At 35.1% G+C, this 15455-nt stretch overlaps 1 protein-coding gene across 9 annotated transcripts in view; it reads left to right on the plus strand.

Annotated features, from left to right (window-relative positions):
• Positions 1-15455, plus strand: part of LOC134527198 (importin-11-like) — a 423976-nt gene that overhangs the window by 180416 nt on the left and 228105 nt on the right. For all 9 annotated transcript variants that reach the window (XM_063359649.1, XM_063359652.1, XM_063359648.1 and 6 more), the window contains 2 exons: positions 4617-4785; positions 12346-12615. In XM_063359649.1, the coding sequence (XP_063215719.1) occupies positions 4617-4785; positions 12346-12615 (439 nt within the window). The remainder of the gene's footprint in view (positions 1-4616; positions 4786-12345; positions 12616-15455) is intronic.

Consider the following 15455-nt stretch of genomic DNA (forward strand, 5'->3'; position numbering starts at 1 on the left):
ATATCACACGGGTGTTTTTTACTTGTATGGGAAAATTAAGAATGATAAGGCATCTAGTGCGTGGCAACAATGTTAATAGGCAATAGGAAATAAACTTCTAGCGCCTGCGGCATTGTCAACACACACTTCGTACGTGTACTGCATTTTGTATCTAACCCCCTCCAACGCATTTGATTCTAAATTGGACTTTTATTAAGGATCCCTAATGTTATTGATAATATAATATAGCCTATAGCCTTCCTCGATAAATGTACTATCCAACGCTGAAAGAATTTTTCAAATCGGACCAGTGGTTCCTGAGATTAGCACATTCAAACAAACAAACAAACAAACAAACAAACTCTTCAGCTTTATAATATTAGTATACATAAAAGAATGTTAACCATAAAGGCCACTATCAACTGTACGCTATAGATATAAATATATAATTTGTTTAGATTGTTGGTAAACTAAATAAGTAAGTTATGATTAACTGGAGGTAATAGTAACTGTGGACACTTTTACAAATCAAGTTTATTAAAATTTTATATTAGTCTAAAAGTAGTATTTTTCCTATTGTAGTATGTACATAATGTTGAAGTTAAACAGCTCAAATTGTGGAACTCTAAGAGCACTATTGTTTAGAACATATTTACAATTAATTTTGGAACTATAACAATTCTTAAAGAAAAGTAAGTTGAGGTATGTTGTGCGGTGAGAAAGAGAGGCTAAGTTAGGTGGAGGAAAATGTTTGAAATTTATATGTTCAATTACGAATATTTTGTTTTGTATAGATTCAATGTTATCACTATCGTATATGTTAATATAATTCCAAATCACTGAACTTTATTCTAATTTAGACCTTATTAGTCAGAAAGAATGGAATCTGTATTAGTGGCATAACTTGTGTTATATTCAATTAGGCCAAGAGTTCTTCTGGAACTATTAAGTAATCTCCATGATGAAAATATAATTTTGAATCTAAAATAATGTTTAGCTCTTTTATAGTGGAGGATGTGGGAATTACAGTATTGTTGAGTTTGTTAATAAATTTGAGAATTATTTCCTGGTAAAAGATATATATTTTTTTTATTGAGAGCTACTATATTTAATTTGCACCAATTATTAATTTTTGATATCAAGTTAAAATAATAAACACTCATTAGCTGAGTTAACATTTGTAAAAAATTTTTAGGAATTTGTGATACCATTTTTTATTGCATAATTGTTTCACATTTTATATTAAAATCATGTTTGAAAAGTAATGGTGTGATTTTTATGCGAGCAAAGCATTTTGTTGAGGTAAAGTTATTCATAAAAACAAAACCTATTGCACTGCAAGTACCTTTAATTAAAAAGTAGAGTATACAAAAGCATGCCAAACAATTAAAGTTAATAAGTCATGCAACAAAAACATATTAATTTAACTTTAAATAGAAAAATGAAAACCGTGACTCGAATGTGAGTTGTAACTAATGCGTAACTATCATCGTAGTATATACTAACCATTAAAGAGTGCGGGCTATCAAATGTAGTTTACTTGGTACAAGACAGAGCACACGTTTTGCGTGCAATCGGTGAGATTTCGATATTGAACTATGTGCGTTCACTTGACACAAGCATTAAAATAACCAAAAATGAATTATGCTAACTAGCGCTTGCTACATTTTTATATGCGGTACACAGTGGCGAGAAGACGAACAGATAAAGGTTATAACGTTTGAAAATATTTTGAAAAGAAAATTTATACATCGGACTACTTAGTATTTTTGTGAATTAAATAAGTAAATAAATAAGTAGTTAAAGAGTAGGGTTGAGAGGGTACCCTTTGTGGTACATCTGAACTGGCTTTAAAAAATGCAGAAAGAGGCCATCAAGTTGCTTCTCCAGGCTCCGATTTCTAGGATTGATCATGATTTGGATTGGAGTTACTAATTTGTTCATGAATATTAAGACTAAGGGTCTTTGTTGTTGGAAATATGTTCTTTGTTTGAAATTTGTTCTGGGTGAAGTTTTCCATAAAAAAGGTCTGATTAAACAGCAATTTGGTCAGATAACCATGTTTATCCTGTCAAAATCTTCCAAATAGAGATGTGAAAAGATTAATAGGAATTATATTTTGATTGAGGATTCAAAATTTTGACTTAGGAAAGATATAAGTTAGTTATTTGGCAATGTAGTTCACTATTTCATTTTCTTTTACTGATTGAATCGAAACATGTTACAAAAATGACTTTGGTAATTTTAAATGCTAGTTTATAGATGGTTTTCAAAGAAGCTGTATTTCTGATGCCAACTTTCATAGAGATTTTCTTTTTTGTCATTAGTGACAGATTCGGATTCAAGACTCCTGTTGGTTTTGGGTATGCTTGTTGATTATACAACGGTTAAGTCCTGATCATCTGCTGTCGGTTGTTTTTGTGAATTGGTCGTGGTTTTTCTGATGTCAAGTTGGTCAGCCGTACGGTTGCCCAGCGCAGCATCTGGTGCAACAGCAATTGTTGCTGTCAGTTCACTTTTTATATGTCCCATAGAAGTACTTTCTGCTTGACTAAATTACTTTGGTTGTACATTTTGTATTTTCAGACCTTGTTTAACTTGGATCATTTTATTATTTAGATCCGAGATTTCATTCCTGTAGTTGTCCAATAATGTGTTTAGCACTTGATTACACTTTTTAGATCGTAAATTTTATTGCACAATGTTTTCACTAGATCTATTAATTCTGGTATTTTTCTGGATTCCATTTGAATGAAATTCCAATGTTAACATATGTTGAGCATGATCTTGATCTTGGGGCATTGAAAACCTAAGAAAATCTTCACTGTGGTTAAATGAAGAGTTTATTTTAATATTTTTCATGTTACTTTCAAGAACGTGCACATGAAAACTAATGGAAACTCTAATGTAACTGAAGTACTGGTCACATAAGTTCCGAAATTAACTCCTACTGTGCTCACTATCTGGAAAGAATCTCTAGTAGCCTCTTGTTCACTGGAATTTCATTTTGATGCCTTACTTCATTTTACAGTCAAATATTATACATGAATATTTGGAGACTGTCCACTAAAAATCATGTCAAATATTAGTTATGAAAATATTTTAGTCTTCTAACATAAAAATTTACAATGTTCTTGTGAATAGTGTTTTTATTTTGTGTTATCTTTCATTTTGCACTTATAAATAAATTAACATGCAATATAAATAGTTGTGAGAAAATTTTTTTAAAGGTCCTGAAGAATTCATGAAATTGGTTCACCAAGTACATGTAAACAGTCCTGTAAGAGAGCTTAGCCACGGCTGGAGACCTGGAAAAACGTGACTTTACAATTGAAAAAAAAAATACTTATCTCTATTAAACAGTAGGAAACTACTTTTAATGCATGTTAAATACAATTTGAGGTGTTTTTGACTCACGAATGACTCTCAAATTTATTTGTAATTTACTAACAAATTTTTTTATCCAGTCACAAATATCTGTGAAGTTTTAATTATTAAATGTTTTTGAAATCATCAAACGTATGAATGTCGTGTGCAGCCTGACATGATGGCAGACAATTATTACTGGATTGAGCAGCAGCAGGGGCAGTTTAGATATAATTATCTTAACTTCAGACAACTATCATTTTTTAAAATAATGTATCTCACTTGCTCACTCACTCTTTGAGAAAAGAATTATGCTTATTTAAACCTGTCAGATAAGTAGTGAAACATTTTTAAAGGAGGTCAAAATGAATGCCTACTGGTTACTGATCTACAGCAGACACTGCCTTTGAGGAAGAAAAGATAACCCGTGATCAAAAGCTCAAAACCTTCAAGGGTGAAAGTCCTTGAAAGGTAAGAGTTGCAACCGTTAGGTTATACCTGCTCTCTCATTCTACCACATAGGCTGGCAAAGTTTTTTCATCACTTCAATTGCCCTTTTGCTGTTGGAAGTCTTTCCCTTCACATGGCTTGTTGACCTGCCTGTTCATGCCAGCCCTCAGCAGTTCACTCCATAAACCACATTTCACCAGTCACAGATTTCCAAGCCAGAGGAATGACTGCAGTATTCTGATGGAATGGAATAAGGGGAATGTCCTCTGCACAAAGTGAAGAGCATAAGTATTAAAATTATCTTCTCTGAAAACATTTTCTTTTAATAACAAATCTAGTTTCAGTTAATTTTTTACGTTACGTAAATTTCACAGGCTTTGTTTGTTATGCTTGTCTTTTTCACTAAAAATATTAATTTTTAATACTCAAGAATTTTTCCCAGTTTCACCCAAGAAATTTAGTGTTTGCCACACAAGAAATTTCCAGGTCTGTACAGTGAAACCTCATTATAAACTATATACAGGATTTCTCACTTTAAAGTATATATTTTCAGGTTCTAACAAAATTATTAAGTACTAAAAAGGTGGATTTTATCAGGTATGTACAATGAGATTTCAGCTTGCCATGGCATGTGTTCAGTCACATCTGCATTGGGAGGATGAGAAGTGGGGATCTTTGTCATTTCAGAGTTAGTTTAATTACTATACTGAATTGGTATTCTAAGAAACAAAGTATAAAGTGTTTAAATTATTGTAATGTTAATCTGTCTATAAGTAGTTATAGAATTCTGTCTAATTTTTTTTTTTTTTTTACATTTTCAGATGTCTGAAGAGACACCTACAATGGCAGAATCTTTAGAGAAAGCACTACTAACATTACGTATCTTGCGAAAGTTAGTAGTATACGGTTACAGAAATCCACACGAATCTCAAGAAGTTAGGTTATTCCTAAGCATGGTATTTGATAGAGCCAAAACCATGCTAGAGTGCCGTAAGTATTTGTCCTTTTATTTTCAGAAACCATTTAGTCTTCACAAGATGGGATGTACAAATAGCCAAAATTATTGGTTTCGGTTTTAATCCACGACTCCTGCAACCAAACCAATTTACTTAAAAAGTTGTTACATTAAAATTTGTAGATTAGAGATGGAGATTATTGCACAGAACTAAGTTTACCCATGTAAATTTTCCCATCGTTTTATTACAATATGGTTAATTTTACATTCAAGCCATTTTTAAAACGGGCTCTAATATTATTTGCCTGAAAATGGAAATCCCATATTCAGATTTTAAAACTGAAAATTGACGCTATTTTAGAAACATGCCATGTGTACGCCATAGATACGTAAGACGGCAAACAAATGTCAAAAAAATTATTAATGTATATTTATATATGAAATATAGGTTTTTAATATTAAATTGCCAATATATAGTTCTTATGTATGAAACAAACATGATACATTGCTCTTTGTGCTATGCATAGAATTAGGAAAGTGATTCATCTTATATTATGGTATCTTTAATTGTTTATTGGAAGTGCATGATGGTTTGGTTTTTGTTTTAAAGGATGCTGTATTTTATAACTGTGTCGTGGGTTTTACTAAGGACATAGGAAAACCCTAACAAGGAGAAAAAAGGGACGTTTGCGGGTGGTTATGAAATTAGTTGCTAAGTTAAATTTGATCCAATAACAATTTATTGACAAACTTAATAACACCAAAAGGAATTGCATTGATTCTCAAACTAACATAACACTTAAATAAGTCGGGTTCTCGTGGAGACGAACTGCTGTGGTAAGTTCCCACTAGAACACAAAACGTACGAATTAACGCTACGTGCTCGATTCCTGAAAAATTAAAACGAAACAAAACAATACCCTTAATTGTGGCGAGCCGTGCGCTCGTCACAGCTAACGATCAAAACGCCGTCAATTTCAACTACTAAGGCTATACCATTTACAATGTTACAAGGAACATACCTAATCTTAATATTACTCAATGTTACACGTAACATAAATACAGATAGTTAATACCAGAGGTTATAATTATATACACGCAACTAGTCGTGTAACGCTGTCAATGTTTATAGGTTGGTTTTCGTTACTCTTCCCCCGGTACCATGTGAAGCTCTCTCCGCATTCCCATAGTAACGCGTAAGTTTGTTATCTTGTTCACTGTCTTGTGGCTACGATTCTTCGTTACTGGCGGTAGAGTTAGAGTCCAACTGTGTAGCGATCTGGTCGCGATAGTGTCCTGATAGTGTCGTGATTGTGTCAATACTTCCGCTCGCTCTGCCCTCACGGAGTTTGCTAATGCCTGCCCTCTTTGCCCTTGTGGCCGAACCGTCGTTTTTAGTTAATGTTCGTTCTGAAAGATTTTATGCTTAATCCAGGAACGCTTCCACATGAACTGTCTATATCCTGGGTTACAACTCGGAGAGGTCTCACCCAGTCGATGTCTTGTCTGTCCTCGGGCGGCAGCAACTCCGTGGCGATTGACGGTGTAGGCCGGCGAGCGGTGTCAGAGCAGCGAAGCAGCCTGCTCGCTGGATGTCCCAGTTGTTCTGCTTATCGATAGTCTGGGCGCATGCCCTTTTATACTCGCAGGCTTCCGGGACGAGCTGGAAAAAGAATAGTCTCATCTATTCGGGGGAAGTCTGCCCAGCTCACTGTGTTGCCGGTGGTATGCCGTGAAAAGTTCAGGGGTACAATACTTTGCAAGTGTACGCAGGTACACACGTTACAACTGGTTTAGTGGTAATTATGTGATATGCCATTTAAAAGGGGCTAAGTATTATTTTTTAAGTGGAGAAAATTTTTTCTAACCATAAAATGTCAGGAGAAAAAAAAAACTATACCAAGCTCACCTCTTCAATTTTTCCCTATTTGTTTATATTTTTCATTTTGATAATCATATAGTTTAGGCTTGGAAATAATTTTAAATGGTGTAAAGATAATTTTTAAGGTATTAAATATTCAGTCATGAAAGGTTTGCAATGTAGTATTTTTTATTAAAGAGTTTAGTAACATGTATTTTTGCGACAATTGCATTTGAATGAAACATTTCATGTAGTATACAAGAAATTAAATCTCATAAAAATTTTTTTATAGGGATTGACAAAAGTGTTAATTGCAAGTTTTCTTATTATTTGGTGGCAAAATTATTTTTATTTGGTTTATACTTTTCATTGAAAAGATTTTTAGAAATGCACAAACACAATACAAGTTACGGAAGTATAGTGAAAGATCTTAAATTTGACTTCTGTGGTTCTGCATCTTCTGCAATCTGGCACCAGTTTTTTTTACTCCATATGTTGACCTTGGGAGCTAGGTCGCATTACTGAGCTGCTGGCATTTTAGTTTGCTAATAGTTTATTGTTAACGAGCTGAAGTACCTGGTATTGCCCGGGCTAAACCTTCCTTGGGAGATAATTTTGATCTTTAACACCTATGCAAAATTCTGTAAATTTTATTGTTGAAAAATGTGAAATTTTGAATTTTAACTTCCCTACAACCTGTCTTGGTAGGGTATTTTAGGAAAATCCCATTCTCAATTGTTGACTATGTAATATAAAGTACATCCTGCCAAGATTCAAGTCTGTAGGACATATACTTGAAATACGGAAAATATAAATTTTTAATGCCCCCACAACTCCTCTTCGTAGCTGCTAAAAATCTGAAAGTAAATAAAGTATGTATTAAAATGTAATTACCGTCACCAGGAGATACAAAAGAAATTAACAATGCAATACCCGTTGGCATGGAGATGATGAAAGCACAACAATGTAAAATAGCATAGAAAGAAGGGAAATTTGGATCTTTAATCCCCTGCAACCGCCCGTGGGAGCTGATTTTCGTAAAATCCTTTCTTAGTGCATCATTCTGTACGGTTACATGGTACCGTGTACAGAAACATATAAAATATTTATTAATTGTGTTATTATTATTTATGTACTCTTTATTATTATTAATGTTATGATGCTGTTTAATACTTTTATATAAGATATCTGACCATCGAACTAAGGAACTATCATGCTACAGCCTAGCATCTATAAACATTGAACGGACCATAATACCATCAAAACTAACCTGATTTAATATTTATATAATTGTTGTAACTTCACTTCTGTTACTTATTGTATTTTTCTCACCACAGATATTTTATGTTTAATAGTTTTACACTTTGTTTTGATGTGATTGTTAATCACCTACATTATTTTACCTGTTCTTGGCTGCAGTGTTTACAGCCGCAGGCTATCTTGGATAATAGCATACCGCCGTGGGCGGAAATGCGTCCGTGTATTATGTCATGTAAAGAAGAAGTAAGAAAAGGCGTCTCTTCGTCAGGGACTATCCCGACGCCGGCCTTATACAAATTGTTAAATTTTTCATAATCTTGTAAAATACTGTAAATTCAGTGTATTGAAAATAATTTGTATTGTTGTAACTACAACCGTGAGCGTTTTCAACGAGATCCAGCAACAACGAGATAAGTTATCTACAAATTAGATTGAGGCTTATGCTCTAAGCTAAAGTAGCCATTTTTAGCTTGGTAGCGTCCCTAGCACGGACTTTTATGGGATCTTACTGTTGAATATTATAATTATTTCAAAGTCAGTTACACATACTTGGGACATTTTAAACATCTGGTTGAACATTATTGCAAATTTAAATTAGTATTTCAGCGTTATTTATAGTGTAATTCTACTCAGTGGTCTGAGGGCAGAACTTCTGCAAACCCTGAGCAATAGCCGAGGCAAAAACATTATTTATTGAAGAAACACTAAGATATTATTTATTTCACGTATATTTTACCGAAACTGAGCGATGGTAATTTACGTAATTTGAAGAATTTGACCACTAAGCTGTTTCTCGTTCATGAACTTTTGGTAAATGATATTTTAAATTTAATGAACTTTTGTTTTAAGTATAAATCTGTGCCTACATATATCCAGGATTTTTAAGCAGATAAACATAACCAGGAAAGCCACAGTAAACACTATTAAGTCAGAATTTTGTCACTACCAACCTGCACAATATATCCCTACTCCTAAAAAAACCATTTAATCACAGAGTCTTGCCATTGAAGTCTTATTGTTTTGTGTCTTTGTTCGTTTAGATTTAGTATGGTTCAGTGTATTTGTTATCGTTGTGTGTTTTTTTTGTTATTAAACTGTGTTGTGTTCCTATTGCAAGACACATACATTCTGATCATTACAGTTAACTGTCATTATTTTAATTCATCTGTTTATGTACTTACTCAACTACATGCAACCCATATAATAGACATATATTTTGTATAGCAACGGCACCCAATTAACCACAATACTACTTAATCAGCTATACTACAAACATATAGAAAGTGACAACACTACGAGAGGCACATACATAGTGGTAGGTGTATCTACATAATACTGTATAGACACCACATATATACATATACTACACACTGAGGGTACACATGAAATATTTCCTTTAAATTTCAAATCTCTATGTCTGTTGGTTTAGGCTGCGCACTGTCTGTCTTCCAGAAGTCAGTCAGTGTTACGGTTTTATTAAGTAGACTAGCTGAAGTACCTGGCACTGCCTGGGCTTTACACATCATTACACATCAGGTCAACTCTGCAAGATTCCTCATCAGCAACATCTCGGGAATCATCCGACTTTTCTCCAATGTTAGGGTTTTTGGATAACCGGCTCTCCCTGTGTCCTTTTTTTACCCTTTGGTCGTGGCCAGGAATTATTTCACGTTTTAATTTTTTTAGCAAAAATAACTTTTGAAATAATTTTGTCCAAAACCCGCGAAACCAAATTTTCTTGCAAAGCATATGCATCAAAATGCCTACTTTAAAGACTTACGGTAAACCTAAGCCGCTTAACAGGTGGACCCTCAGTTCCTGTTTGGACATGAAATGTACCATTTAAATAGACTTCAAAAACAAAGAGGAAGATTCGTTCCATAACTTCAAACTCATGTAAACAACCAAAGTTGATGTTTTTATCATATCGTTATTATCTGACAATGTGGCATAGTTATCTCCATTTTCATCACATGACATACAAAATTCTATCCAGTTGTCTACAACATAACTTACAATCTGCCCACGCTCATCATTATGCATTTCTTGATTTCCATAAGTAAAAAAAAGATAAGGCCCGAAATAGGCAAGCTCCTTTTCAAACAATAGGAACATAAGTTGGTGGCACATTTTGCCCTTCAATCATCTAAATTTCCACAACAATTTTAAGTAAATACAATCAAAGTGCAATTAGCACGAAAAAATCTATTAATATTTACAAAACACAACCTAACTCAAAATTACTCAAATATTAAAAGAAAACAAATGCTAAACCAAAATAAAAGAATAAACCTGAAAACTTACATCTCTATAAACTATTTTGTTTTGGAATAAGGATAATATTTAGTTACATTCAATACTTCAGTACTTACACATATTTACTAGACATAATCTAACTCAAAACATATGAATAAACCTGAAAACATCTCATTTCATTATTTTTGGAATAAGAATATTTATTACTTATTACTTTATTACGTACTTTCATTTTCACATAAATATCTCTGAATCTCTTTCTTCCTCCTCAGATTCTGTGCATGTTTCGTACTTTAATTTTCAGGTCTCTCCACGACATTTACTTTTTGATAAATCAGTGAAAAGTACTTTTTTGTTTGGTACTTATTATCTAAGTTCTTCAGAAACCTAAATATCAAATTCCACTATTTAATTTAATTCAATTCAATGCAACGCCATCTATTTACAAAGTTCTAAACTAAACTCTAGAACTAATGTGCTACAGTTAGATGCTAATATGCTGTGGTAATTCATTTTAATGATAACAGTTAACAATAAAGTATAAAATGGGCAATTGGAATTGTATCAAACATGGTGACGAAAAACATTAAGAGCTTTCATTGTTTGCACACTCTACTTTATTTGTTAGAATAGCAAAATTTAATGGCTTCACTGCTTTTGTTTGGCAAACATAGAGAAATGACACTCACAGATTGTATCTACGTCTGTAACTTTGTATGTCTATGACTAATATATATACACACGCACACGTATAAACTTTCTTCCCCTATTTAATGCCCTTAGGGGATGAATTTTCAAAAATCCTTCTTTATTGCTCATCTACGTTTTACAAGGAACTCCTTTGCAAAATTTCCTGCTTCTAGACCCACCGGTTTAAGCTATACGTTGTCTGTCAGTCAGTGCTGAGATTACCGTATTTACTCGTGTATAGCGCGCCCTCGTGTATAGCGCGCACCACGATTTTTGCAACAAATTCCAAAGAAAAAAAATTAAATTTTTTTCCCCCATAAATAAATTTTACTAACGTTTTGTGGTACCTGTTAAATAATTACTTATGAAACAAATGATTATTTAAATTGATGTGTGGTGATGAGTCAAGAAAATATTTAAACTCTGCTGTGTAGACGGAAGATAATGAAGCGCTGTATCGTCACAACTGGTACGTGGTCACGAGGGAGGGAGGGAGGCAGGCAGGAACGGGACTATGACCATCAAGTAACCTTGACAGTTGACAGGACTAAACACCACCACTCCTGTCATTTAGCTTCTACATAGATATTTCAACTGATAGTTAACACATTTTTAGGGACATGCAAAATGAAGCGTGCCACGCTACGTTGCTAAGCTGGCGCGGAGGACTAGATGACTCACCAGTAACTGCTGGGACGAGGAAGCGAAGGAAGTGGGAGGGAGACTGGTGACAACATTCTCTCTCGCTCTCTCTCTCTTTTATTTTACTAGCTTCTGTGCTGGCTTTCTGTAGAGGGGGAGGTCTAAAAATAAACAAGAGACGTTGATGTGCGAGCTTGCGCGCGCACGTGTGTGTGTGTGTGTGTGTGTGTGTGTGTGTGTGCGAGAGACCAGTTTGTGTGTGTGTGTGAGAAAGAGAGGCCTTGTTGCTTGTGCGTGTGTGTGGGGGCTGGCCAGAAACGTCACCCGTCAGTTAATGACTTCCACTCCTCCTCCCCGCCTCCCGCCTTCACTTTTTTTTCCAGTGTATAGCACGCATCCTTATTTTTTTCCTTTACTTGAGGGGAAAAAAGGGTGTGCTATACACGAGTATATACGGTATTATTAAGTGATGTGTTTCCTGTTTTCTGGTGGGTTGAATTTCACAATTAACTGGTGCAATGGCATAATGATTGTTTGAAGAAGAACAATGCTCTGCTATTTTTTTTATTTTTGTAGAGCAGCTTATTACAACTTGTTTAGAGACCATTGTTTGTGTATATTAATTATTCTTTGCTATTCCTGTTAAAACTATGTTGAAACTCCATATAATCTGATAAAATTGCTAATCCAGCGTGCCCATAGTTCTTGAATACCTGTTACTCTAATTTGGTTTGAGTAGGTCCTTTGGATATTGTGATTCTTGCATACCTTAACAATCGTAACTGAAATGTTTTTACTGAAGTTTTTCCCAGCTAAAGTGTAGACTGCTGATGATGGAAATGTTATAGTGAAAATGTTATGTTGCACGGTTGAACATCGCTTGCAGGCAAGTCGTTGCTCAGCAGAGACAAAACTGCGTTGGCGGAAGTATGCGAGAAGTTCGTCATCCACCTGACGAAGATCCTTCTGGATGTACTGGAGCACCACCCCTTGTCGTTCGTGGAGTACATCCACATGTCGCTGGAGTTCGCTGGCTACTACGTGTTCACTCCGACCGGCGAGGGCCTGCTCTTTGAGCGCTTCATCGTGCAGTGCTTGAATCTGGTCAAAGCCATTCTCTTGTGTGTGGAGTACAAGCCTGGCAAGGTTGTGGAAGGTCAGTTCCACTCTCTCATGATGCATGTACTGCAGCATATCACTGGAACTGGTAATTCGAGGATTTTGTTAAAGATATAGAATGTTTGTTTTTAGATATTTTTATTTAAGATAGTGAAACAAAACTTATTTTATAACACATATGATTCTTAGATATTTTTCTACGTAATCATCATACAAATTTAAACATTTGTCATAGCTTCACCAGCTTTTCTATGCCTTCTGCATACTCAATTACACCAAGTTGTTGAACCAGTCATTAACATCCCCCAAGTCCAACCCTTCGTCCATGTGTGGTGAAACTTCTATCCTGTTGAATTTTTTTCCCTAATATTTGATTTGAGTTCATCAGTCGTAATTGAAGGTCGGCCTGAGCGTTATTTATTATAGATATTATTTCGCCTGCCATTAAACATTATGCACCATTTTCGAACTGAATTTCATTCATCGCATTACCATAAACCTTGGTTATCTGTCTGTAAATTTTTATTGAATTTTTTCGTATTAAAAAACCGTCTTACTCTACGAACCTCACACTTGGCGGGATCTTTAATTTTGTCACACATTTCAAAGTCACGTTATAAGCAGCAAACGACAGTTATGGCTTGCTGTTAGCATCAGACTGGCGTTAAGGAATGGGAAAGTCCATGACGCCACAGTGGGGGGTGGTGTCAGAACTGCACTGCTTGTAATATAAAACGTTCTTTACTTTTATAATAACCCTCTTAGTACTGTGACTTGATAGAAATTGCTTTCCAAGTTCTGTGTGCGTGTCATCGGTGACTACGATCACTGTGATCGCTGGATGGCAGCAGGTCCAGATTTTGTGAAAGGGAGGGCTTGTGTTTGAAAAACTAATGTGTTTCTCGTTCTTCCCTAGAAAAGTGAATTCCAGTGTAAATTGTCTTGAGAATAAACGTAGGAGTCCTTCTAGCACTTGCCTCACAATGAGGATAGGGATTTATTTAACCCTTGGCATGACTCAATTAAGCATGTAATTGGAACCTGAGTGGTTTAGTGATCACTGTTATTCACCAAATAGGTTGCATACCTGCCAAATTTTACGGATTGTCCGTAAAATTATGGATAGGGGCGTTGTTTTTTGGTTTTATGGAGCCTAAATTTTTTTTACAGATTTCAAATCTTTTTAATAAATTTCAAAATTCGCTGAACGGGTAATTTTGAATTTGTAACGGCGAGGTCTGTATGAGAGAGACAACAAGCATGGACATGGATGCCAAACAAAGAAGCATCTCTGTTCTTGACATTGTCATTCTCATTGGCTCTTTCCGACGAATCAAAAATTAAGTTACTTGTCTGTTTGGTAAGCAAACGCCACTCTACTCTAGTTTCCAAACATGGTGTAACATAGCAGCGGTAAATAATTGTGTAGAAGTATTCCGAAAAGTTTTAATTGTTCGGTTCTTTTATATTTCCTGTATACCTTTCACCAACACAAATGGACGGTTAATTAAATTTATTTTACTAGTTTCGTGCTGTTTTCCATCTATTTATTTTAAATATTTATTTATTTTCGTCCATCTGACCATACAGTTATGTATTTGCACAAATGTTATAGGACATGTCAAGAAATATAAGAACAACAACAACAATAACTAGTTTTACAGGTACATATACAGCCACTAAAGAAAAGTTGAAATTTGACAGTTGACACAAGTATAACACAAAATGGTTTCAGAAACGGTAATACAAGTATAGTACACATATAGGCTTTATACAATAATACAGTTGTATACAGATAAAATGTTAACAATAATAGTACAGTTTCAATTATTTTTTTTACAATACAATAAAAAATTTATCTAAACATACACACATAAAGGTAAAGCAGTAATACAGTTGTGACAAAGACTGTACAAGATATTTTGATTACTACTTTATCTCGTAAACATTGAAATTGTATTTACAGAAAATAAAAAATAAGTATAAAGTGGAAGTATAAGTCGTTCTATTGAGATATTCTGCTGTGGAGTAGTAGCATTTTTGAAGTAGAAAATTCAAAACACTTTTTAAATTGTTGAAAATGTTTTATTTCCTTAATACAGTAGAGTCCTGAAAACTCAGCACTCGATAACCCGCAGTCCGGATAACTCGGCCACACCCTAACAAGGGGAAAATCCCAGCACGCAGACTCGTTCAAGGTCCCGTATTCCTTTGTATCGCGCCACACCCCCACTCCTCCCCCACATGTCTGGCGCCGGCGCGTGCTCAACCATTCAGTATTCAGTCTACCTGTATCCTTTGCCAGTATTAGTCAATTTCTTAAGTGTGTTGCACATCGCGATGTGAGTGACTGAGTTTGGGGGTGCTGGACAGTACTCTACGATGGCATCTTCTGCTGCTGAGTTACTTTCCGCCCGCCAGCGCACGGCAGGCGCCTGGTGAATGACGTGTCTACCCAAAATTTATGTGTGAAAGATCAGCATGATCTTATCTTTCTCTCTTCGGCTATTGTAAATGACAGTGAACTAATGGCTAGGCAGTGCCGTATTTTTTTAAGCCGAGACACTAATTCGAAGACGGCCCTTACCGTGAACGGATTATCCGGGTTTAAATTATATTTTTTACAGGATTTCAATTATCCAGGCATTGGCGGGTCCCAATTAACACGAATAATGGGGGAGTTTACTATTTTTTATTCATTTCTGCCAAGGTGCAGTAAGCCTCGGGAGATGTTACGTCACATGACCTTGGCCTTAACCCAGCTGCACGCCGGTGTCTGAGAAGCTTGACAAGACCTTCCGGGCTTTTAATCGCTAGTCCGTGAAATTCAGTAATCGTGATTATCTCGGTCCCGACCATCATGTATTAACGAGGTTC

The sequence above is a fragment of the Bacillus rossius genome, chromosome 1 (genome assembly GCF_032445375.1).
Source record: "Bacillus rossius redtenbacheri isolate Brsri chromosome 1, Brsri_v3, whole genome shotgun sequence".
Lineage (NCBI taxonomy): Eukaryota > Metazoa > Arthropoda > Insecta > Phasmatodea > Bacillidae > Bacillus > Bacillus rossius.